This window comes from Oryzias latipes, chromosome 2 (assembly GCF_053564925.1).
Source record: "Oryzias latipes strain Hd-rR chromosome 2, Olatipes_Hd-rR_3.1".
NCBI lineage: Eukaryota > Metazoa > Chordata > Actinopteri > Beloniformes > Adrianichthyidae > Oryzias > Oryzias latipes.
In genome coordinates this window covers 46,105,393-46,131,845 of record NC_136238.1, presented here as the reverse complement: position 1 = coordinate 46,131,845, position 26,453 = coordinate 46,105,393, and the positions used below count along the sequence as shown (strand labels likewise).

General features: G+C 42.1%; 2 protein-coding genes and 1 long non-coding RNA gene across 7 annotated transcripts in view; 1 reads left to right on the top strand and 2 right to left on the bottom strand.

Annotated features, from left to right (window-relative positions):
• LOC144988999 (NLR family CARD domain-containing protein 3-like) overlaps positions 1 to 26,453 on the bottom strand; it is a 292,143-nt gene that overhangs the window by 155,138 nt on the left and 110,552 nt on the right. The window lies entirely within an intron of this gene.
• LOC144989316 (uncharacterized) lies at positions 831 to 16,365 on the top strand. Of its 3 annotated transcripts, XM_078941534.1 has the most exons (5): positions 905 to 1,494; positions 4,713 to 4,778; positions 9,887 to 10,540; positions 13,631 to 13,697; positions 15,782 to 16,365. In XM_078941534.1, the coding sequence occupies exons 1-4, from the start codon at positions 1,323 to 1,325 to the stop codon at positions 13,654 to 13,656; spliced, it is 918 nt and encodes a 305-aa protein (XP_078797660.1). In that variant the 5' UTR covers positions 905 to 1,322; the 3' UTR covers positions 13,657 to 13,697; positions 15,782 to 16,365. The 3 variants fall into 3 exon arrangements, 2 of the variants coding, with proteins under 2 accessions (XP_078797660.1, XP_078797658.1); XM_078941532.1 differs by having other exon boundaries at positions 906 to 1,494; positions 13,631 to 16,365; XR_013653456.1 differs by lacking the exon at positions 4,713 to 4,778 and having other exon boundaries at positions 831 to 1,494; positions 9,887 to 16,365.
• On the bottom strand, positions 23,752 to 25,848 carry LOC111946566 (uncharacterized). Its single transcript, XR_002872299.2, has 3 exons — positions 24,620 to 25,848; positions 24,259 to 24,321; positions 23,752 to 24,071 (listed from the first exon to the last, which is right to left on the bottom strand). It is a non-coding gene; the product is annotated as an uncharacterized LOC111946566 (long non-coding RNA).

The window sequence follows — 26,453 nt, the reverse complement described above, 5'->3', positions numbered from 1 at the left end:
CACATGGTCTGAGAGAACATCCAGGTCCAGCTGCAGGTGGAGGACAGCATCATCCAGCTGAAGAAGAGGAGGAGCTTCTGCTGCCTCCCTCAAAGAGGAATAATAATAAGTCAACAATAAGTTCAAAAGTCAAAACAGACCCCACTGATTCATGTGAGTGATCAGTTTGTGTAACACAGAGTTTATGGTGTCGGGTTTCAAGCAAACAGTCTGGCCTCTCATCAAAATCTGTTTCCACAAATTCTTTTGAACATAGCCAGACTGTATTGCTAGTTGGTACCAAAGTGATCCATCTGGGTTAACTCTTTTTATTGCTAGGGTCCACTTTTTCCTGAAGTCTGAATCCATTGGAAACCTGCAAGAAAAGTTCAGTCACTGAGTCAGAAATGTATAAATCTATATAACTATATTAGCCTAGTCCTAGTATAGTGTATATAGGTCTAACTAAATAAAGTTTACATTCATGTCGACAGTAAATTATACGTACATCATGCAGCATGTTGATAATAGCCCTGCAGCATCATGCATTCCAACATGTGTTCTATTAATAAAGCTCCTGCAGCAGTAAGAGAAAAAATTATAGTTCTTACCTGTGAAATGTTCTGCCTTCCTCCTTTTTGGACTGATTTTGGCAGTGGAAACTTGCACAATGAACTGGCATTTTGCAAAAAATGAGTTCACATGCATGCACTGCAGCAGTAACTTGACCTCACCAAGATGGCGGTGCTCTTTTCCCATGAGGAACCACGTGATGTCTCCTCTAGTGAAATAACTCATTGGCCGGAACCGGAAGTCTCGGCCCGTTCACCCTTCTCCAGTTTGGTTGCTCTTTTTCTGGTCGAAAAAGATTAGTCACACCATAATTTTGTTAATGAAAACTGTCACTTTCTCTTTTATTTAACAGTAAAGTTGAAAAAAGCGATTTTATGCCGCCATCGACATCCTTATGTGAGCGACAGACAACACTCCACACCAGCTGGTGGCGCTAAAGCACCATGACGCTGTTAGCCAAACAAAGAAGAAGAACAGCACGAGGCGCTAGCAGCGTTAGCTTGTTAGCAGGCTAGCAGCGTTAGCTTGTGTTGAGAGGTCGGTGGTGTTTTGTTGGGACGTTTGTGAGGTTTTGGGACAGAAAGGACGATACGTGGTTCGTGTGGGAACTCTCAGCATTTTCCAAAGTGTCGTAAATGAGTGAAGAAGTGTTGAACGGAAAGACAACGTGGATTGCTGTGATTGTGAGACTAGCAGATGATCGATCGGAGCTGCAGTGAAGAGGACGGCGGTGTTTGTGGGAGTTGGAGCTGAAGATCGGAGCAGGAACCATGTCTTCCCTTCAGTCTCTGAGAGAGTTGATCAGCGAGCGACTAGCTGCTGCTGCTGAAGAAATCTGCAGACTCTGTGAAGGAACCATCGTCCAGTACGAGGAGGAGCTCTGCCGTCAGCGCAGACTGCTGGATGTCATCTGGAAACCACAGCTGCAGCTCCACCATATAGGTATGTCACCTTCATCACACAGAGAAGACCTTTGAGCTTCATGCTTTTCTTTACTGCGGTCAAGTGAGCCGACATCTGTGGAAGTGTGGTCTCACTAGCCGTCACTGACTTTTTGCATGCGCGTTTACATCATAGTTTACGGTACAAACTCAGTGAGCTGGAAAGACGGCATAAAGCGCTAATAATATCATCCATATCACAGTTACCCATCATCAAATAACATGGACTGTGCTCTGAAATCAAGAGGGTTATTTCAAGCTCTATATAGTTATTTGTTGTACAAATGTTTTCATTTGGATTGCATGTCTGTTCATTCCATAGTAAACTTCCAAAATAACATGTTTTGTCTGAAATATAATCTATCAGACAGATTCTAAAGGTGAGATTTAACATTGAAAGAGTGTTTTGTTGTTGAGCATGACATGGAATGGAATCAAACAGAAATGAAGAACCTCCACGTAAAATCACATCTGGTCCTGTCAACTCTTTCTAAAGTTGCTTCATTTAAGGTGACGCAAAAACTACACTGGATTATTGTTGGTGATGATGTTCATGATCATCTCAGCAAGTTTGAAGAAAAATGACTGGAGAAAAGTAAAAATATTGACATTACAAACTAATTTAGGCTCCTCATACAAAGAGAATAACATGTGAACAATCCCAAATACCATTTCTTTCAAAGCCCCCCCCCCCTCCCACAAAATCCCCTGGCAGCTGCGTCAGAAATAAATACAATTACAACGTAGTATTCTTTATTAACAAATAACAGTAACAACTGACTACTACCTATCTAACTAATCAACTAACTGTGTTGTAGATTGACTTAGGGCTGGGCGATATGGCCTAAAAATAAAATCTCTGATTTTATTTTTATTTTTTTCAATTTCCGATCCCCCCCCCCCCCACCCTACTTAAGGAAAGCAATAAGTACAAACGGCAGACAACTTATAGCAAATGTGCTTTTATTTAATCAAACACAAGACAAATGTAACCCCCCATTTCTGGGATGAATAATAAATGAATGAACACAATCTTGGAATCAAAGTTAAGTATAAGACTTTTCTTCTTACTCCCTTTTTGGACTCTTGTTTAAATAATTTTGTCTTCTTTTATATAATTTTTGTCTTGCTATTGTCTTATTTTGTTATTCTACACTTGTTTTCACTTCTCCAAAATAAAAAGGTTACTTCCTTAAAGTTCCAGTTGTGTTTTAAGTCCCACTTTGTAGTCTAGACTAAAGGAGACAAACATTCACCTGAGAGTAGCAGCATTTTCTAAAGGATTACCAATACAGCTCATATCTGAGGTCTAAGGTTTAAAATAATTTAATAAACCCCATGAGTCACGCCCCCCACCCCAGTGGCCGCCTCCTCCGAAAACAAAATCCTACGGCGGCCGCGTCGCAAATGATATACAAGTAATAATTACAACGCAGTATTCTTTATTAACAAATAACACTATGAACTAACTATACAGGTGTTGTAGAATGAGTATATGTGCGTGTTTAAGAGGACTGAGCGCGTGCCAAGCGAGCGCGCGTGAGAGCCTTTGACTCCGATGGGCTTTAGGCAGCGTGGGGGGGGTCTCTTCCTCCACGTCTGTGGCAGCAAACCCACACCAGTTCCATCAACAGATGATTTTATTCCTTTCTTAGGAACAAACTTCTCACTCTCACCGGTAGCCATGCTGTTGCTAGCTGCTTCGTGTGTCGATTGTCGCGTGCCATACCGCCATGTGAAACTAACGCTACGGAAGCTGTGGGGAGCCAAAAATGCGCCATATAAAAACTCGATGTAGTTATTTTTTTAAATCGCCCTTAACAAAAAATTCGAATTAATTCATTTAATCAATTTATCGCCCAGGCCTAGATTGATTATGACTTTGTGAGCCCGGTGCGTCTTGTGTAGAACTAGGAGGAAGAAGCGCGCACACATGACGTGTGTTGGGGGTGCGTGTTGATTTTTCTGCTCTCTAGCTGCACGCGAGCCTTCACCTGTGCTCTCTGGTACAGACATCTTCTCAGATTATTATTTATTGCCCAGTAATAAACAGACTGCAGACACTTTGTCACCTTTCTGGTAGCCATGAACACCCATGAAGAACGTGGGGCAGGAGGCTCCGCCATTGTTTATACAGACATGTTAACTTTGCGCTGCACAAAATCATATAATAATACATCCAGTCGCACATGTGCTACCGGTAAATTTGCCTCCCCCACCCTTCGTATTTTTAATACATTAAACGTAGAAGGGGCACGTCAATAATCAATGAAATAATCAATGAGACACGAGCGCACACACACACAGGCAGACACACACACTCGCGCACATACTCATGAAACGCGAGCACACATTCGCGTGATGCCTAGGGGGAGGGGCCTAGAGATAATCGAGCGCGCGTAAACATCTGTGGGAAGGAAACGGAGACAAATATCATCACAACTGATATGTGCGTCTGAGCTATGGGTAAGCAAACTATTGATTCGTTCTTCCGACCTGCGGCTGGTGTACCAGTGCCAGAGTGTACAGCAGGGGTCTCAAACTCGCGGCCCCCGAGATGATATTTTGCGGCCCCCGCCTTAATATGAAAGTTCAATTTTAATTCGCCCCGCCAGTTTGTATGAAAGACACTTTTTCATTGTCGTGCGCGGAGCGGACCAACCAATCACAGTGGGGTATATGACTCTTGGGGGCGGGACAATGACAGGCCTTGAAAGCAGGACACCTGACAGCCCCCTCCCTCCCCCGGAACACATTAAGGAGTTCCTTACTTTCCTTTAGAACGTATTTTTTCGCTTGTAATTTTCTAAATACATGCAGTCCGTGCTGAACTTTTCTCTAGGTCCACCCTCCTCCCTCCACTCCTGTCTATCTGAAATCAAAAACTGGTTCACCTTAAACCTTCTCAAACTCAATAGCGATAAAACTGAGCTACTTCTAGTAGGTTTCAAATCCACCCTCTCCAAAGCCACAAGTCTTACTCTTTCCATTAATTCATCTTCTGTCTCCCCCTCCCTTCAGGTAAAGAGTCTCGGTGTCATCCTAGATAGCTCCTTATCTTTTCAGTCACACATCAATAACATTTCCATCTACGTAACATTAATCGTCTACGCCAGGGGTGGCGAACAAGTTTGACACCAAGAGCCGAATTTTTTCATTGTGAGAGTCAAAGAGCCACACCACACCCTGACCTTTTCTCTGCCTTTCTCTGACACACAGGCGGTGAGGTTGATGCTGGAGAGGCACTGACTCCTCTGAAGTCTGATTTACATCAGTATTTAACTGGTAATTCTTTGTAACTCAACATTCCTCTTTTAATGACCCTTACACCAACAAATACACAAACATCTGGCAGAGCATCCTTCTGGTGTCTGAGTCATTCATATTCACAATAAACACAGTAAATACATTACATTTCAGATGTGTGGAGCATAAATTAATTTTAACTTCATTAGAATTTCTTGCCTTTACATGTTTTATATAAAATTGAATCACTGACTTTTTGCATCAAAAGCAAATAATATATTAAATGTTACTACATTGCAACAGTTGAGTTCATACTTTAGACTAGTAATCAGCTGAATTACCATTGACCTGGCTTCGTTATTCCCTCCCCCCCTACACATTAAGAGCCCATTAACTTGAATACACACACATACAGCTAAACAGCCTTCAAGTCACTTCTGCAAACAGGTCCCTGACTTATGGTTTTACAATTGAGATTCCCCCCTTCCCATGAGTCTTAGGGGCTGAAGGCGGGGCTAACTCCCGGTAGCCTCTCTGATCAGTTCCTTTACGTGAGTGTCAGTCAGAACGGACCGATGCCTTGATTTCACGTGTTTCAAGGTAATAAACAGGGACTGGAGGACACAGTTGAGAGCAGCTCTTTTACACACGGGGAATTCTCCGTTCTCCAAAACGTAACAGGGCCTTCTTTAATCTTGGTCACGTCAAACCGAAACTTAACTCAGCAAAGACAGGAAAAAAGTGAGATGACACACAACGCATGCAAATTTCTTTTTGGCGATGCCAGTGGCAGTCATATCACGGTAAGTCGCGCTCAAAGTAGTCAGCAAAACCAAAGAGAAGACAAAAGCGAGATTTGACACAACGCACGCAAAGAAATGTGTTTTGCAAACGCAAAAAACGTTTTTGAAAGCAAAAAAAGTTTTTGAAAGCAAAAACAACAACAATTTTGAGCAAAAAACTTAGAAAGTTTTGTGTTCAACTTAGAAAGTTTTGTGTGCAACTTGGTGGCAGAAATATCACTCCATATTCTTTCAGAGAGATTTCAGCTCAGTCCGCTCAGGTTCTCTCGCTGCCTCATCAAAGACGAGCGGGGATCTCAGGGAGTCAGTCTCTGCATTAAAGGATCCATGAGAAAAGTGATCTGCGGTCGTTTCAGTCCAGTTGCGCAAGCAGCGTCACGTTCTGCGCTTTATTCATTTGGATTGCAGCTTTCTGCTGTGAGCTCCACAGAGAAGGAAAGTGGGAGGATTGCCGTTCTGAATATGCGCTTTGAAAAGCTTCAACTTGTTAATAAAGGAGACAATTTGTGTCAGATGATCAGGAAGAGTTTTTAATATTTTCCGGGATGCGTTTTGTTCTTTTCTGCCATGAACTATTTTACTGCTTCCAGAAGCTCATAATCATAAACATCATGACTCTCCATTCTGTTCAGTAAAAAAGTAAGAATCTTCCCTTTCACCACTTTGACCACGAGGGTAACTGTCTGCACGCACATCAAATCTGTATCTATGTGTTCCGGCAGTGGGAGTAACCTGCGCAAATGATTGGCGGTCACGTATGTGTCGGGAGGAGAATCAAACACACACACTGCCAAATTACTTTTATTATTAATTATTATTTATTTGTAATACCCTCTGGCGGTTTGAGTGTGGTTTAAGAGGGAAAAAAAATATGAAATGAGGCAAAGTATATAGAAAATATGATGAGACGCAAAGAGCCGCACGCTCATCGGCCAAGAACCGCATGCGGCTCGCGAGCCGCGTGTTCGCCACCCCTGGTCTACGCCCCTCCCTCACTGTCCCCTCTGCTTCTATCCTGGTTCACAGTCTGGTCACTTCCCGTTTAGACTACTGTAATTCTCTCCTCTTTGGTTTCCCACAAAAAACCCTCAATAAGCTTGAACTGGTCCAGAACTCAGCTGCCTCCATCATCTCCAGAACCCCCTCCTTCAGTCACATCACTCCAGTTCTCCACCAGCTGCACTGGCTCCCCATAACCTCAAGGATCCAATTCAAACTCCTCCTGTTCACTTTTAAGGCCCTCCATAACCTGGCTCCTCCTTATCTCTCCCACCTCGTTCATATCAAAACCCCCTCTCGTTCTCTTCGGTCCTCCTCCTCTGTTCAGCTCTCTGTCCCTCCGGCCCGACTCGTCACCATGGGAAGCAGAGCCTTCAGCTGCTCTGCTCCCAAACTCTGGAATTCCCTCCCTCCTGACCTCCGTAACATAAACTCTCCGCCTACTTTCAGATCTAAACTCAAAACCCATCTGTTCATTTCTGCCTTCCTATCCTGATTCACTTTTGTCTTTATATTTATTGTGCTTTTAATGTCTGTTTTTAACCTTTGTTTTGTAAAGTGTCCTTGGGTTTTTTGAAAGGCGCTTTAAATAAAATGGATTATTACTATTATTATTAGGTTGCACAGAACCGGAGGAAAGTTTAGGGTTTTGGTTAAGCGCGTGGCGGCGTGTCACCCCCGACCACACACGGTTTATGCACGGCTGTTAGGGCAGCTCACCGCTCCTGCGGGAGTCGGGTCAGCTGAGGAGAATAAATGTCCCACACGTACATACGTGACAGCTAACGGGGCTTGAACTTTAAATATGTGCGAGTGACAAGATTTAGTTTTAGACACTGAAAACACGTTGGGGAAAATGCAACGATAGTTTGAGATGAACCGGCACCTGGCCTGGATCGTTGGGGAGACCAGGCGGGGGGGGGGGGGGGGGGTGAAGGCGAATGAAGGACAACATGAAGTTGGAGTTGTCCTTAACATTCAATTTAGTTTTAATATTCCTCTCCCCCTCAGTATGATCTGTGTTATTATATATTTTATGCTTATTTGAATGTTTTGTAATGTATGTAGCCTTTTTTTAATCAATTGGTGTTTCATATTATTTTGATTGATCACTGTAGTACAAAAACCACCAGGACACATGTCCCATAATGCATTGTTTTGTAGTCAGTAGGGCAGCTTTCAGTCAGTGCAGTACTAAATTACCAGAAATATATTTCTCACACCAGGTGATCTGTGCAGCGTTGAGTCCACCTGGGTGATCTCAAACACGCTTATTGTGTCACCAACATACATTTCCATCCGTTTTCTTTACTATTTGTTCTGTCATGACAGTGATGCTGCTGTCAGTTAACCTTGTTGTTGCATCTTCAAAAGTGCAGAATAAAATGTGACACTGAATTTGAAACAGCACATTGTAATTTCTGCATCTATTATTAAAGTATTTAGAAGTAATACAGTGGAAATTAGTAGATTTGGTTAGCATGTTGACTTACGGTATGCACCCCTAAATTTTCATGTTGTGCCCCTAAGATTTTCAGGTGGGGGCCACTGTGCTCCTGGTGAAAAAAGTTAGTCTGGAGCCCTGCTCCTGGTCATCCTCCGGACTCATCTTCTCATCCTCGCTGGTGTGCCAGGCCCTCAGTGCGGTCCCTTGGGGGGGGGGGGTGTACTGTCATGGTTTGGGTTTCTTTTGTATTGGTTTTTCCTTTATATCTTGTTCTGTCATGTTTGAGTTCTGTTTCCTGTTTTATTTTGAAGGGTTTCCTGTTTTGTCATGATTTTGAGTTTTACTTTGTTTGTCCCAATCTGTCCTGACCATGTTCACCTGTGTCTTGTCTGCCCTGTCTGTAAATAAGTCTTGTCCCTGCCTTCCTCTTGTGATGGTCCATTAACGTCTCTTCTCTGACTGTCTAGTCCATGTCTGTCTCCTGCCACGTTTTCAAGTTTTGCTCACAGTGAGTCTTTAAAAAAAAAGTGCGGTGGTCACAGCCCTACCAGAGAGCACAGGTGAAGTGCAGCTAGAGAGAGGTCCACTGCAGAAGAATTCACACGCACCCCCAACACACTTGTGTGCGCTCCTTCCTCGAGCCGCTGACACATACACATAGTTATTCTACAACACCTATATCAGGGGTGTCAAACTCATTTACCGAGGGCCACATCAGCATAGGAGCTGTCCTCAAAGGGCCAGATATAACATATACATGTAACTAAATGTAATGAAAAATAAATGTAACTACTCCGCAGTGTTAAATAACTCATTTATTTATTTATTATAACTTTTTGAAGTGACACTTACAGTTGCATAGAAACATGTTTGCTTGTTATTCTAGCATAAATCCTTTTACATTTGATTCTGTCAGGTTAGGTTATATGGGCAGTGTTTAAGTCCTAATATTTAGTTGCCCAATCCGATATTTCAAGTCCAATTCTCCCTAGATATGAATAAATACACACCTATTTTTATTTTTTTATTTTAAGAAATTAAAAACTTTTATGCTCTCTCTCTCGGGTAGAGCCGTGACGGTGTCGGATTTGTGATCACCGCGGTGATGAACCACCAGGGGGAGTGGTGTCGCGGTTAAGCGCAGCCCCCCCCCAAAAAAAACCCCACACAAAATCCTCTGGCTGGCAGCCGTGTAGCGCACTTAAGACGGCGCGCAGCTTGTAAAGAAAATGAATACAATGGAAATGAATAATTAGAACGCAGTAAATTTGTTGTATTTCCTCGTGAGACGGGAACTTCTGTTGTAGAATGAGTTTGTGTGCTTCTGATAGCGCTCCTGTGTGTGCAAGGGAGCCACGTGCAGCGCAGGAGGCAGACAGTGAGCGGGCGTGCGACTAGAGAGAGAGAAAGGCGCGGTGGGAGAAAAGGAGAGAACAGTATGAAAGAAAGAAGGAAAGTCTGAACACTGGACTAGCAGAAAAAGTAAATTATCAGCAAAGATGAATGTGTTTAATGTGTTTATTATAGTTCCAATCACGGACCATATGCTGAACTTAAAAAAGAAAAAAAAGTGCGGTGATGAGGTCATCGTCACAGCCCTACTAGCGGGCCACATAAAATGACAGGGCGGGCCACATTTCGCCCGCGGGCCTTGAGTTTGACACGTGACCTATATAGTTAGTTAATTAGATACATAGTAGTTACTGTTATTTGTTAATAAAGAATACTGCGTTGTAATTGTATTCATTTGGGACCAGGGGATTTTGTGTTTTTTTTGGGGGGGGGGCTGCGGTTAACCGCGACACTGTGCCCCCTGCTGGTCTATCACCGCGTGACAGCTCTATCCAAAAGTCCTGGAAACGTATAAAAGGCTCCTTGTTGTGTTTGTGTCCCTGCAGGCCTCCCTCAGCATTGGATGACTGAAGAGGAAGATCTCTGCAAACAGCAGAGGAACTTCAGAGTGGAACGGGAGGAACCAGAAACTCCACAGATTAAAGAGGAACAGGAGGAACCAGAACCTCCACAGATTAAAGAGGAACAGGAGGAACCAGAACCTCCACAGATTCAAGAGGAACAGGAGGAACCAGAACCTCCACAGATTAAAGAGGAACAGGAGGAACCAGAACCTCCACAGATTAAAGAGCAACAGGAGGAACCAGAACCTCCACAGATTAAAGAGGAACCAGAACCTCCACAGATTAAAGAGGAACCAGGGGAGCTCTGCATCAGTCAGGATGAAGATCAGCTTGATCTGAAGCAGGAGACTGATACCTTGATGGAGATTCCTACTTATGAGGAAGATGAGAACAGTGAAGCAGATCTAAACAATAAGCAGAGGTTTGATGTAATTGATAGTCAGGATGAAGAAGGAAACCAACATGAAGAATCAACATCAACTACAGATGGAGAGACAGAATCATCATCAACTACAGATGAAGAGACAGAATCAACATCGACTACAGATGGAGAGACAGACCCACAGAACAGAGATCAGAGGAAGAGAAGAGACAGAAGTCATGTCCAAAGTGCTGACAGCTCTCACATGTCAGAAGGTCAGTGTGACTCTGATGTGAGAAAAAATCCCAAAAAGACAAGTCTTGGTAAGAAATACAAACAATCTCAAAAAGAAGAGAAACTTTCCTCTATCAGGTCTGGTAAAAACTCAAGAATAATTATTAACCTGTCTGACTACATGGAAACTGGGTCTGATGAAAGATGTTATATCTGTAGAGAATGTGGTAAAAGCTTTTGTAACATATCTCTGTTCAGAATTCATGCAAGAATCCATGCAGAAGATAAGAGATTTTCTTGTAAAGAATGTAATAAAAGCTTTAATCGTATATATAGTCTCAAGTTACACATGAGAACTCACACAGGAGAAAAGCCTTTTTCTTGTAAAGAATGTAAAAAACGTTTTAGTCATGTATGTAATCTCAAAAGACACATGAGAACTCACACAGGAGAAAAGCCTTTTTCTTGTAAAAAATGTAAAAAAGGTTTTATTCAAATATATCATCTCAAAGCACACATGAGAACTCACACAGGAGAAAAGCCTTTTTCTTGTAAAGACTGTGAAAAAAGTTTTAGTGATGTGTCTAATCTCAAAACACACATGAGAATTCACACAGGAGAAAAGCCTTTTTCTTGTAAAGAATGTAATAAAAGTTTCAATCAAATATCTTCTCTCAAATCACACATGAGAACTCACACAGGAGAAAAGTCTTTTTCTTGTAAAGAATGTAAAAAAAGTTTTAGTCATGTATGTAATCTCAAAAGACACATGAGAACTCATACAGGAGAAAAGCCTTTTTCTTGTAAAGAATGTAAAAAAAGTTTTAGTCTAGTATCTAATCTCAAAAGACACAACTTGTAGGACTTTTTCTTGATAATGTAGAAACTTAGTGTATACTCTAAATTCGAAACTTTTCTTATAAGAGGTCGACCTCTCAACCTCTGTACCACAGCAGAAGACTTTATTTTACAGGGGGAAAGTTCTGTATCTCAGAAAAATTAAATATTTAAAAAAAAAGCTTTTAATGCTTAAAACTCCTGGGGGTAAACCCCAATATTCTAATAAGTTGTCATTTCATGTACATAGAGCCACAGGCTGATGGCCTCCACACCATATTGATGAAATAACTTCATTAGAGGGAGGCACAAGTGAGTATTGAATGCTTAGAAATGAATTTTTCTAAAATATAAAATAAAAAAACTTTAGTTGTTTTGATATATGATTTGCTACAGGAGGTCCTTTGTCCCAACAGCAGTTAGACTAAAATGACACAGTTCAGAACTGTTGAAACTGCTGCTGGATTTACTATTCAGTTATGACGTGTACTTTTACTTCCACTTTTATTACCATTTTAATTTTTACTGACTATTTGTTTTTCTAACTGCTATATTTCTTGTTTGACTGCTGTAACAACTGAATTTCTCTCCGGGGATCAATAAAGTCTTGTCTCGTCTTATCCTGATTTTCTTGGACAGCTTTTTTTAGGTTTTCATCTTCTCTAAGCCACAATTATCAAAATCAAAAAAGTAAAGGATCAATACATTTCAATCTATTTTGTAAAACATTTGACAAAATGATTTATTTTAGGGGACTTCTGGTGTTGACAAATGGAGCAGACGCGTGTGTCCGAGCTCCCCGCTTTTATTAACTTCTACTAAGCCACCTAATTAACTAGATCAAAATTTGCCCTACAAGGACTAATTAAACGGCTTACCTAAGCAACCATGTCCAAAAAAGCAGAAAAGACGAGCAGGAGAGGGAAGAAGCGGCTGGTGTTAGCGCATTCACTGCTGTGTTGACAGCTAAGCTAGCGGAAACAAAGTCCGAGCTGCTTGCTGAAATAAAAGACATCTACGCAAGGTACGAGGCCAGACTGAGCACTGTTCAAGCCACAGTTGATGACCATACAGAGCGCATTACCCACTTGGAACAGTATGCCGACTCTACCAGCGTCGAGGTGACGGAAATGAAGACCGCGCTCTCAGCCATTGCGGCAGACAACGCTAAGCTAAAGGCTAAGCTAATTGATCTCGAAGGCTGGAGCCACTGCAACAACATCCGAATCTTTGGACTTCCCGAAAATATTGAAGGGTCTACACCAACAGCTTTTTTTTCACAGCTGCTTTTTGAAGTGCTTGGCGCTGACATTCTAGCATCTCCTCCGGAATTAGACCGTGCACACAGCTCACTAGCTGCTAAGCCAGGACCCGCCGGTAAGCCGCGGCACGTCGTGATATGCTTCCACCGATTTCAGACTCGTGAGCTGGTGGTGCGGACGGCTCGCAGACTTCGGGGCAATCTCTCCTACAAAGGCTCTCCGATCCATATGGTGGAGGATTACTGTCCAGAGGTTTTGGAGCAGCGCACCCAGTATCGAGATGTCATGAGGAAGCTTTACCAGCTGGGCCACAAGCCTGCTCTGAGGTACCCAGCTAAGCTGTTTGTCGTGATGGAGGTCGGCTCCAGGAAACATCTTCCTTCAGTGAAGGATGCCACCGATTTTGCCTCTCGTCGCTGCCGAGATGATGCCAATCAGTCCCTTCCTAAATCTAACTAGTAACAATATGTGACCTCGTACTAGTTCCTTTTTGCCATGTACACACCTTTTTAACGGCTTATTTGCACTTTTAAAGAAAATGGTTTGTGCAATATTTCTGCCGAGAAAACTTGATCCTATTTTTTTTTTTTTTTTTTTTACCTTCTCAACCAAGTGGTGGTATAACCAAAGGTTGCTATTACTATTCACACTGCAATATTTTCCTAAGCTAGGTTTTTATTTTATTTTTTTATTTTTTTATTATACTTTTTTTTTTCCATTTTAACTGTTTATTTATTCTTCTCTTAAGTTGCTACAATTAGTCTAGTTACACTTTTCTAAGGGTAATTTTGACTTCCGTTATTGGGGCAATTATAATGTGCCTTTAAACTCAGGGATTTGGGGATTTTGGACTAAAGGGGGAAGTCCCGTTGTTAGGTGTTGACACCTTTGTGCAATGGACACTTGTTTCTTGTTTTTATGTATGTATGGGGGTTTTCAGGCCAAGATTATTATGTTATTTTATTATTATTGGGTTATTTTTTCTTTTTTTTTCTCTCCTCTCTCTCTTGTTCTACTCATATTTCCTTACAGAGACCAGCCTTGCCCTTCCGACCTAACATGTCTGCGCCCATCACTTTAATTACAGATCATGTTTGAGGTATGTCTTCTGTAAACATAAATAGCAGACTCAGACTTAATCTTGGAATGTGAAGGGGCTGGGGAATGCCACAAAACTGGGTCGCGTAATGACCCATTTAAATCGTCTCAAGGGAGATATCCCTTTTATCGCAGAAAAGTCGGTGCTAGACCCAAATGGCAGATATGCAATTGTTTCTGGGAAAATTCAACTAACATCCTTTCTATTCATTTGCGTTTATAGCCCTAACTGGGACGACAGTGCTTTTATCAAAAAACCTTTTTTCATCCTTTCCAGATCTCCAAAATCACTATATAATCATGGGTGGTGACTTTAATTTTGTGCAGGATCCGCAGCTTGATCGATCTTCTAACGCTTCTGCCCCCCCCCTACTAGAGCAGCCAAAATGCTATCGACTCTCTCTCAACAGTTCGGTATTACTGACCCATGGAGGCATAAATTCCCAGGGGGAAAATCTTTTTCATTCTTCTCTCATGTTCATTGTACCTTTTCTCGTATTGACTTTTTTCTTTTAGATGTACGACTTCTGTCTAATCTGGTTTCTGTCGACTATCACGGTATAGCCATATCAGACCATTCTCCGGTTTCTCTTGATCTGGCCATACTCTCCCAACCTCGCCCGTTGAACCAGTGGAGGTTCAATGCTGTCCTCCTAGCTGAAGAAGCCTATAAAGAGTTTATACAAGCACAACTAACTCTATTTTTTGAACTAAATGACCTGCCAGAAACAAATAGAAGTAGTCTCTGGGAGGCCTCTAAAGCACACATTAGATGTCAACTAATTTCTTTTATTTCTAATAAGAGGAAAATGGAGTCTGCTCGTATAAATCTACTTTTGAACGACACCAAGAACACAGACCACTTATAAGCTGCTAGTTTTGATCCAGACCTGTATAAGAAACGACTCGCACTACAGACAGAGCTTGATCTTATCTCGACCACGGAGGTCAGAACGCTGCTACTCAAATCCAGACAACGTTTCTATGAATCAGGTGACAAGCCTCAGCCCTTGCCTGGTATGAAAGAAGGGGAAGCTTTCACCAGGCAAGGGCTGAGGCATCTTCTAGGCTTATTCCAGCAGTATTATCTCCAATGGGTGCGATAATCACAGACCCAGTTAGTGTAAACGAGGCATTTGCGAAGTTCTACTCGACTATTTTACAAGCCCCGAAGGATGAGGGAGGGCTTGCCCTGCCAGTCTTCAGATTTTACTATTGGGCAGCAAATATCCAGAAACTTCTTTTCTGGATGAATGACAACAATGATACCACTTCAAGCTGGATTCAGCTGGAAGGGAAATCTTCCGAATTTTGTCTACGCTCAATACTGTGTTCGCAGCTTCCCCTTCCCAGTGTCCATATCTGCCCAGTGGTGTCCACTTCTTTGAAAATCTGGAGTCAATTCAGGAAACAGTTCGGCCTTATAAATCCTGCAGTCCTCACATCAGTCTACAAAAACTGTAGATTCGAACCGTCCAAAACCGATCTGTCATTCAAACTATGGCACAGGAATGGGATTAAGTCAATTTCTGACTTGTACGCAAACAATGTTTTCTCCTCATTTGAACAATTGTCAAAGAAATATGACCTCCCAAAACAGCATCTCTTCCGTTTCTTCCAGATCAGGGACTATGTTAAAAGACTGTTTCCTCATTTTCCAAATCGCCCCCCAGAAACTCTACTAGATGTTCTTCTTTCCAAAGACCCTTTTGTTAATGGCTGCATTTCAAGTCTTTACAAGTCCATTTGGACAGCATCTTTAAAGCCATCCAATACTGTCAAAGCTGCATGGGAAGACAGTCTTAACCTTAACATGACAGAACAACAATGGAGGTCAGCATTGTCTCTTGTCCATTTGTCCTCTATTTGCGCTCGCCATAGATTGATTCAGTGCAAGATTGTTTACAGGGTCCATTATACCAACGCCAGACTGGCCAAAATGCATCCTTCTATTAGTGATTGTTACGACCCTTGTCATATTTGTGTATGTTTTTTATTTGTATTTAATGCTTTGTATATGGAGAGTTTGTGTAGGGGGGGGAAAGTACTTTTGTATGTGTGTAGGTTCTGTTCTTTTTTTTTCAGGTGACCTGGATGGCTGCACTAAGGCCTTGTGGCTGCCCATGATTGGAGGACAAGTGACTGGTGCTGCTGCTCAGGATTGGAGGGAGGATGATTGATGGCGGCACATGATTGGAGGATGAGACTTTATAACCCTGGCATCTCCACTGCCCCAATGGGGGGGGGAGAAAGAAAGAAATATATAGCTGGAGGTTTTGTCTGTCTGTACTCTCCCCCCCCCCCCCCCCCCCCCCCATTGACAAATCTGTGTGAGGCCCTTTGGCTGTGTAGACTCTTTTGGTGAAGCTTAGCTTATTGGTAATTTGTATCAGGATTTTCTTTTGTTGTTATTTGTAGAGCAGTAGGAGGGAACGGCCATTTTGTTTGACTGTTTTTCTCCTGTTTTGGTTGAGGTTCAGGGAGACAGGTCAGACTCTGTCATTTATTTTTACTTTGGTTTCTGGAAGGTCAGATAGAGCATTTGACATTTGAGTTAGTTCTGTTTTGTTTATTATTTTGGCCTGTGTTCACCCTGAAGTTTGATGCTCCTTTTTCTTTCCTTTTGTCACCTTTACATGTAGGACAATAAACCCTTATTTGTACGGAAATTGGTTTTGGCAGCTTTATTATATTAGGTGGGTTTTGTTTTAGGGCTTACCTTTTGCATTTTTGGGTCATTTTTCTTATTTGATTCATCTTTATGTTATGCCCCCACACCCCTAGACCTAGGGTGCATAACAGTGATGCCTGCAGCAGATGCCATCTCTCTCCTGCCAATCATGCCCATGTGTTTTGGTCATGCCCAGTGCTCGCGGCACTTTGGACAGATGTATTTGATGCATTGTCGAGAGCCTACAGACATACCGTCACACCAAATCCCATGTCGGCAATATTTGGTCTTCCGCCAACTTCAGACACGCCGAGTGCGCTGAAGCGGGCCATTGCATTTACTACCTTATTAGCACGCAGGCTGATCCTGCTGAACTGGAAGCTCCCCTGTCCCCCTTCGCATGTTGGGGGACGGGGGAGCTTCCCGTCTGCTTTCCGTCCAGGGAATCAGTGCAGCTGACGTGTGAAAACTTAGATAATTTAGTCAAAAGCCTTGCAGCAGCGTTCTGGAAAACCTGGAGCCGTTCTCAAGATTTATTGCTCAAACATGTGAAGATGGAGTTGCAGTAATCAAGACGAGATGAAATAAAAGAGTGGATGAGCATTTTCATCTCAGAACGCAACACAATTGGACTCATTTTTTCAATGTTTTTAAGATGATAAAGACTAGAACGTACAAGTGACCCGACATGGGATTCGAGGGATAAAACCGGGTCTGGGATGACCCTGAGGTTCCTAACAGACGGTTTGATAGAGGAAGCCAGTGGACCGAACCACTGGACTATCTGGGGGGAACTGTCAGGAGCACAGACTAGGACCTCAGTTTTGGGCTTCATTGAGTTGAAGAAAAGTATTATTCATTCAACTCTGGACTGAATCCAGACACCTGCGTAAAATCTGTATTTTAAAAACATCCTGCGGTTTAAAAGTCTGTCCAGGAGGACATAACGGTCAACAGTGTCAAAGGCTGTGTTCAAGTCCAGTAGCAGTAGCACAGAGCATTTTCCTGCATCAGGATGTCATTAGTGACTCTGAGAAGGGCTGTTTCAGTGGAGAGAGCTCTGAAAACCTGTCTGAAACTGCTCAAAAGTGCCATGACTAGGGCTGTGACGATAACCGCATCACTGCTGTGATGAGGTCATCACCGCATCACTGCACTTTTTTTTTCTTTTTTTAGTTCAGCATATGGTGCGTGATTGGAACTATAATAAACACATTAAACGCATTCATCTTTGCTGATAATTTCCTTTTTCTGCTAGTCCTGTGTTCAGACTTAACTTCTTTCTATCAGAATATTCTCTCCTTCTCTCCCTCCGTGCCTGTCATTGTCTCTCATAGGCGCCGCGCGCTCTCACTGTCTGCCTCTGCGCTGCACGTGGCTCCTTTACACACAGGAGCGCTTTCAGAAGCACATCCTCATTCTACAACAGAAGTTTCCGTCTCGTGAGGAAATACGACAAATTAGCTGCATTCTAATTATTATTTTTCATTGCATTCATTTCCATTACAAGCTGCGTGCGTTCTTAAGTGCACGACACGGCCGCCCGCCGGAGGATTTTGTGTTGGGGGGGGCGGGGGGTATTACTGTTCTCAGTCACTCTGTAACACCAAACATGAACGCGCGCTGTTAAAGTGCGATGAAAATCACTACATGTTGCCTCGCATGCAGCTAGACAGCTGTCCGCTGCAGAAGGATCAACACGCATCCCCAACACACGTGTGTGTGCGCGTCTCCTCCTAGTTCTACACACGACGCAGCACGCTCACACACAGTCAATTTACAACACCTATATAGTTAGTTCATTAGTTATATAGGTAGCAGTTAGTTGCTACTGTTATTTGTTAATATAGAATAGTACGTTGTAATTGTATTTATTTCTGTTGATGGGCTGGATGTGGGTCCTGGTGGTGCTGAAGAATGAAAGATCCTTCTACCTGCAGTCATTCCTGAAGGAAGCTGATTGCAGCTGTTCTCTCCTGACAGATGGAATGATGGGAAATGAAGTTCATGTTGAAGTGTGCTCCAAGCAGAACAGAAAGGTCTCAGGACTTGGATCAGCTGCTGCTCTCTGGGAGCGTGCACGTGCTGCTGCATGTGCTTCTGTCATGGCGTTGTGGATGAGCTGCTGAGGTCTGTTTGCATCCAGACTCTCAGCTGCTTTAGTCAAACTGCTGAGCCATGGAACAATGGAGCCGTTTCTGAAGGAAGAGGATCAAACATGATGCTCTGCAGGAAGTGGAGGTTTTTTAGAGTCTCCAGACTGTTTCTGAACGGCCAAAGAAAAGCAGCTGATGTGCTTCTGTCTCCTACCAGCAGGGAGCGCTCTCAGCCGGACAGAACAGATCCTCAATGCTGCTCTGAGAAGGACTCTTCTGTTCCAGAAGCAGAGACTGTTCACATCCAGGAGAATCTGGACTCCAAGGAATCCCAGAGAATCTCCTCTCTGCTGTTTGGACACTTTGACCAGCAGAGGGCAGCAGAACTTTCAGCAACTCTGGATCTGATCCCACAAAAACAATCCATGGATGATCAGATTTCAGAAGATTTGAAGGATCAAAGACAAAGATGTGAGAAGAAAGTCCAGAATGAATCCACTCTGACTTCTCCTCATGTCTCTGAAGCTTGTGTCTTCATGTCTTCACCTCAGAGTTTCTTCTGGATTCCATGTGGATCAATAATATTGATCATGTTCTGTTGTCATCAGAACTTCAGGCTTTTCTCTGCTGATGATCTCTGAGCTGAACTTCTTGGAGGAATTCCTGAATCTGGGATTTGGAGCAAACAGTCAGAACAAAGGAGGTTTCCATTTCTTCTAAGCTCTGCCAGAAGAAAAGAGCTGAAGCTTGAAGCTGAAGCAGCATTTGCTCCCAGAATCTGTCCTCCAGACCAACAAGTCCCACCACAGCCTTGAAGACGTTTCCAGAAGCAGCAGCAGACTGTGTTCCCATGACGACGCTGAAGTCAGCTGCTGCTCTGCAGGAGAAAGTCTGCAGCTCCTCAGTCAGGAAGCTCTTTCAAGCTCGTGCACATCTGTCAGTGCAGCAGCAGAAAGCCTGTTTCCCTGCAGGAAGTCTGAGACTTTTCAAAGTAAGAGCCTCATGTTGGCAGAGATGGGTTGGATTCTTTGATGCTCCAGTGTCTTTTGGATTCAGGAGGAGTTCATGCAGATCTAGAAATCCCACCATGGTGATCATCCTTGAGGAATTTCAAAATAAAAGACTTACAATCACTGCTGGATGAGAAATACATTTACTCTTTATTTTCTGTCAATAAATAACATTTATCAATAAATCCTTGATTGTAAATGATGGATCTAAAGTTGAAAAGAAGTCAAAGTGCTGACTCAGCACAGATCAAAGGAGACACAGATGATTTCCTGGAATGAAGAAAACATCAAACATCATGATGTGATCTGGAACTGAGCTGTTCTTCAGAAGATCCTCCCAAACATGGAAACTGTTGCTGCAACACGTGAAGCTTTGCTTCTGTTGCTAGGTAGATCTGATGGATCAGAAGCAGACTTCTGTCAGCTGGAACTGGGGCTTCTTCCAGACCATGACATGTTGTTCAATAAAGTTCATTCCAAAGCGTGACTGATTCATGAAGTGGTTCCTTGAGCCGTGAGTTTTGCCAGCAGCAGGAATCCCTGAGAGTTAGGAGACAGTTTGTGGAGAGAGTTTGTAGATTTAGGAGAAACCAACGTTTGAAATGAAACCAAAGTGTCCTAAAGCCAAATCACTGAGCACATCTCAATGTTCCACAAACAGTCATTTTCCACAGTGGACCGTCACCACACACTTTACAAGACAGTTTCTCACAACTTTATGACAACAAATCCTGAAATTGTTCCATTCAAGGAAACATTGACTAATATTTGGATTGATGCTGTTTTCCATCTGTGTTTTCAAACCTGCATCAAGAATTAGCTCATGTTTATTGATTCACTTTCTGTGGAAGTTTGGCTTCTCTGATGAACCACCAGAGGGCGACAGAGAACTGTTGAGATTATGAACACAACAGTCAAAGAAATCAACATTTAGCACAAAGTGAACAAACTTAGGTCACGTGCTAACGTTCTGATTCTGTTGGAAAAGCCTTTTGTTTGGATTTCTTCAGGATTTTGGCTCAAAAAGACCAATGACAAATGAAACTCCAATAAAGTTGCTTTATAATGAGGAAATGAAATGTTATTTTTATTGAATTATCAAATGGAGACTCAGCTTCAGGTGATAAAAAAGGTTGGTGCTATTTCCAGTTTTAGAAAGAACATGCCTTCTGCACAGTTTGCAGTGAACGTTACTCATTTCTGTCAGTTTATAATGAACTGAAATACCTCCACACAGGAGAAGACTGACAAATGATAACACTATTTTACACAGAAATACCTTAGACGTGTTACTATTTAAACTTTTTTCTGATTTATTTAAAGAACATATCATCAAAGTAATTTCTTGGTGTGAACTCGTCTTTATTGTCGTCTAACTGTAAACTCCAATTCAAACATGCTGACTAAACAAGGACAGATTTCCTAGAGATTTCCTAATTCTGCTTCCATGTGATCACATGAAAACAGTCCAATGTTTTGGAGAAGAAGAAGAAAATGTTTTCAGTGGTCAGTGGGTTGGAACCTGCTGCAAATGCAGGCTCTGGTTCTAACTGCTGGATCAGAAGTGGAATGGGAGCTGTAGTGGTGTGTCTGCAGCTGGATGTGGAACACATGAGGGAGGGGTCAAAGGTCAATGTTGTCAGTCTGTTCTCCAACAATGCTCCAACATCTTCAAAGGTTTCTGGTCCCAAATCCAGAGTGGAGCTGGTAGGACGTGATCATTTCAGCCTCAGATTTGGGATCTGTCATCTCTCTGCCACCGTGACACCGAGTGATGAGTTCATGCTCCAAAGCGGCCCCATCGCTGGCTTTAGGGACTATTCCAAAAGCTTTCAATGATGGCGGGGAATGAACATTAGGAACAGATGACGGCTTGAAATGTCTGCTGTTGGTTTCTGATCCAGACAGAAATTCAATCAAATGTCTGTGAATCCAGGATTTCCTTAGAATCTTTGACTCTAGATTCAGATCCATCTGCTTCAAAGGATGAAACTGCAGCTAAAAGTCTTTCAAAAGTCCAAATCCTCAAAGATGAAACAGAAAGTTCCTAGAAAGTCAAATGAAAAACAATCAGATTGTCTTAGATAAACCCGTTTGGAAGTTAAAGCATAGAAACAAAGAAAGTTCCAGAAGCTAAAAGCCTGAAATCAAGAAAAGTCCAAAGAAAAACAGAAATCCCACATTTGGATCAGTAAAGACATGAATTCTCCAGAAACAGCTCTGAGCAGCAGCCATGAAGGGACTGAGAACAGACGGACATCAAAGCAGAATCCAAGCAGCACCTTCATCCTGATGAAGCTCCGCCCTCTGACCTTCAGCAGTCATCTCCAGGCTCCGCCCCCAGTCTGTGACGGCTGGATGATGCTGTCCTCCACCTGCAGCTGGACCTGGATGTTCTCTCAGACCATGTGGCCTCATGGATCAGAAGGTTGAGGGTTCAAGTCCCTTCATGGTTGAAGTCAGACAGAAAGTGAAGAAGAGGGAACATTCAGAGCAGTTTCTGTGCTGTTTGCTTCCTCATGAGTCCCGTCTAGATCAGGTCTGGATCCCAGTCAGAAAGGGATCAGGAAATCTGCAGATCAAACCTTCATTTACTGAAATGGAAAACATCAACTGACTTTCTACACATTCTACTTCCATTCATCAAACTCCAACAGGAAGAAGATTAACAATCAATCAAATCTGTTGATTTCCTGACAAACCTTGTTTTCTCTTCCTGTTTGAATCTTTGATTGTTTTCAAACATGAAGAGAGTTTTTTTTCCTGTTTTTAGCTTGAAATTTCTGTTGAAATGTAAAGGTTCATTCAGAATTCCCCAGTGGCCTCATGTTGGAGGAGGGGCTTCATGAGATGGGGGCGGAGCTTGAACACACACCGCTTCCTGGAAGCCAAACTCAGGCTAAGTGGAGGAAAAGTTGGGATTTGTGGTGTTTGTAAAGATCTGGAATGGTTTCCTCCCACAAAAAGGCCTTTTTCTAGTTTCCTGCAGATGAATTCTTTTCCTGCTGGGAGTTCTCATCTGGGTTTGCAGATTCTTAGTTGGAGGAAAACTTGGAGCAAATTCTTCCCAGAAAAAGGATTTTCTCTGGAGTGAATTGACATGAACAGAGTGAGTTTGGACTGAAAGCAGCAACAGGGAGGAGATGTTAGAGCTTCATCAGAAAACAGCTTTCTGGAGGAGTTGGAAGACGTCAACAGTCACAGTGATGGTGAGGAGGAGGAGCTAAAGATGGAGGAGCAGCAGGAGGAGGTTCTTTTTTTATTGAACTTTAAAGGATTACACATTTATATTCACATTGCTTTAACATAAATACCCAACAAAATAAAAAAATAAGATACAAAGAAGAAAGAAAATAAACAAATAAACAATGAAAATAGAAAAATAAAAAATAACATTAACATTGTAGGTCACAATATTAGGGATTGTCGTATAATGTGATCTCAAAGGAAAATTGACATTTTTATTGCAGTTTTGTTTTTCATGAGTTTCTGCAGCAGAAGGAGGTTCTTCGCGGAAGGAGAGCAGAAGTCCAGTTAGTCAGTGGTTTAGGTGATTGGGTTTATTACGGTGGCCCAGAAGGGTCACAACACAACACATTAACTTTACACACAACACTTTAACTTTACACACAACACATTAACTTTACACACAACACATTAACTTTACACACAACACATTAACTTTACACACAACACATTAACTCACAACACAACACATTAACTCACAACACAACACATTAACTCACAACACAACACAATAACTCACAACACAACACATTAACTCACAACACAACACATTAACTCACAACACAACACAATAACTCACAACACAACACATTAACTCACAACACAACACATTAACTCACAACACAACACAATAACTCACAACACAACACATTAACTCACAACACAACACATTAACTCACAACACAACACATTAACTCACAACACAACACAATAACTCACAACACAATAACTCACAACACATTAACTCACAACACATTAACTCACAACACATTAACTCACAACCAGGGCCGGCCCTGGTCTTCTGGGGGCCCTAAGCGAAATGTAATTTGTGGGCCCTCTAACTGATCAGCAGCACCAAAAAAACACAACTTTTGTTATAGATGAGATCTCTCTATTAATACATTTGTGAATTATTGTTGCTGCTGAAGAATTGAATACAGAATATTGCCTGCATGTTGGATGCACATTAAGTGGTGCAGAACAAATTTTAAATGCAAAGAAAAAAAAGAATGACAAATGTATATATATATATATAGATATATATTTTTAATGTAACATTAGGCACTCAACAAATGACATTCCCAAAACTCCAACTTTTAAAAACAGCAACTTAATAGAAAATCAAATAACGATAAAACAATCCAACATAAAGAACACAACAGCTCAATGAGGGGATTTTGGAAAGTCAGAGTCTTTCTCAGTCTGAAAAGGACCTCTTTGCATCAAATCCATTCTTTCTGGATCAGAGAGTGTGGTTGGTCATTCATCTGGACCAACTGGATTTGTGGTACCGGTAGGTGGAATTTTGGATCCTGTAGGCTCCTCTTTCATACATGCCTCTCTTGGAGCCTCTGGAACATGAGATACTGAACATCAATAAAAGCAAACAGTGAAAAGTTGCTGTGATGCTGGAAGCAGAATGTTGGAAAGAAGTGCCTTCACTTTTGTTTGTGTGCGCTCACATGTATAACTTTCTGTTAAGTAATAATGAAACAATAAGTTTGATTTGGGTTCCATATTGGGTAAATTTGAACTTACCAGCAGCAGCATCAACGTTTTCTCTTTTAATCAAAGATGTGGTGACAGGAGTTTCTTCTGCAGCTAAAAAAACAATAATTATTATTATAGAATAATCAATGATAAAACTAATAAAAAACTATAGCAGAAAACTACTAATAGTTTAGTGGCTCATTTAAAATCTGTGTGCAGGTTTTTCACAATTTCATGATCTTTTTATATATTTATGAGAGATTTATTGTTTGATTGTATATTTGCACAAGATCATATGTATTAATTTAATTATGAACAGTTTGGAGCTCCATACTCTTCAGCTGCGTATTATGAAAAAGGGTTTATGCAGACACTGTTTTTTAAATGACTCTACATGCTATTAAATGACCTGAGATTCCATCTTCAGTGAAGTCAGGAACATCTTGAGATGTGGACGCTGCACCACCTCCATAATTCTTGATACTTTTTGAGAGCAGAAGAAACTATCAGCTGAGACGGAACTGTGCAAAACATCATTATGTAAAACCAAAACTGCAAAATACAAATAAGAAATAAATGTACCCATTTATAAATAATGTGAACAATAATTTGAGTATAAGTGGAAATATAAGCACTTATACACTTCTTTGTCTATTATTTTGTATGTTCATAATTTTAAAATAAGTACATTTCTTTTGTTTATCATTTATAAATCAGAACCTTTATTTACTATTTGTATCTGGCAGTTTTGATTCTCCATATTTTATTTCATGCCAATGCAAGATTTAAGGCACATTGTTGAAAAACTCAGAATACCTGACCTGCTATAATAAACAGCAGTTTTTATGCTGACATAAACCAGAAAATGCAGAACGCACTAAATGTGTGTTAGCAAAACAATTAAACAATATTATAACGTGAGTTAAAACATTTATCAGCCATCGCAGTTGTCATTATCTACTCTTCTCTACTCTTCACCGTTTTGGAAGGTCATGTCCGACCTCATCTTGGAAACTTTGGTATCAGAATTATTTTCCAGTTTTCCATGGGAAATTTACGACAGGGGTCGTTTGTGCAATCTTCACCTCGGATCGATTAGTATTTTACGTAAATTGCGCAGCTGCACAGAAATGCTGGATAATATAAAAATAAAGCCCCAACATCCTCCAAACTTACCTTGTGGTTGAAGTTCTTCATATTTTTTCAGCTCCTGATGGATAAAATCTCTGTGGCATGATGTTCTATTGTTGTCGCTTTGATCAGAGTGACAAATTTCGCTCGTTTTTTTTCTTTTCCCCAACTTTATTGAAACAAAATGCGCTCGTAAATGCACACCGTGCCAGGCTGCGATGCAGTGATGTTGGCCAATCGTTGCTAAGAGTGGCTCAACGTCATTATCTGGGTTGCCAGATTGGTTCAGGTGATCATTGAAGTGCAGGCAACTTTCTTTTGCACAACATTCAGAGCGCACGTTGGTACGGACGTGCTATGAAATGGGTTGCCAGATTTGGGTCTTTTTTATTTTTATTTTTTTCGCCACTTCGGGGCCCTGCAGGTGACGGGGGCCCTACGCGGCTGCGTAATTCGCGTATAGGGAGGGCCGGCCATGCTCACAACGGAAGTAAAGCTGCAATAGAAGTGCTTTTATTCTGAAATTTCCACTGGGCTGAGCGGCTAACTGCCAAACAGAAAGTAACGTCACAGTGAGCTGTGGAGGGAGCATGTTTCTTCTACAAGAGAAGCTAGCAGCAGCGTTGCCAGATTGGGCGGTTTTGGGTGTAAATTTGCGGTCAAAAATGCATAATTTGGGCGGTTTTAAGGTCGGTTCAGCGGGTTTTTTCCCACTCTTGAATATATAATAGCGGCCTACGTTAGGCCGTGTGGCTTTTGGAGTTCTACTGAAGCTCCGTGAACGGCAGATGGACCGGGCTCTGTCATCTAACCTGTTGTTGGGGGAGTGCAATGCCCCGCCTCTTAGAAATTGTGTTCATTAAAGCCTGACAGTGCAATCTCTCCACATTTGTCGTGTCAAGTGTTGGGGACCGCGTGCGTGTGTGAGAGGAAGAGGAAGAGGGAGCGGAAGGAAAGGAGAGGAGCGCATGCAGGGACTGGGAGGGTGTGTGGATGGGTGGGGGGGTGTTGGGGACCGAGTGAGTGTGAGAGGAGGGGGCTGAAGAACGGAGAGGAGCACGTGCAGCGACAGAGAGGGGTGTGAGTGCAGCGCGGAGGACTGTGCGTTAACA

What these genes read in the sequence shown, in the direction of transcription:
- LOC144989316 (XM_078941534.1), top strand. Translation starts at nt 1,323, where the DNA reads ATGTCTTCCCTTCAGTCTCTGAGAGAGTTGATCAGCGAGCGACTAGCT. An exon ending in GCTGCAGCTCCACCATATAG is followed by an intron (nt 1,495 to 4,712) that starts GTATGTCACCTT and finishes TCTGACACACAG; the next exon opens with GCGGTGAGGTTGATGCTGGA. An exon ending in TTTACATCAGTATTTAACTG is followed by an intron (nt 4,779 to 9,886) that starts GTAATTCTTTGT and finishes GTGTCCCTGCAG; the next exon opens with GCCTCCCTCAGCATTGGATG.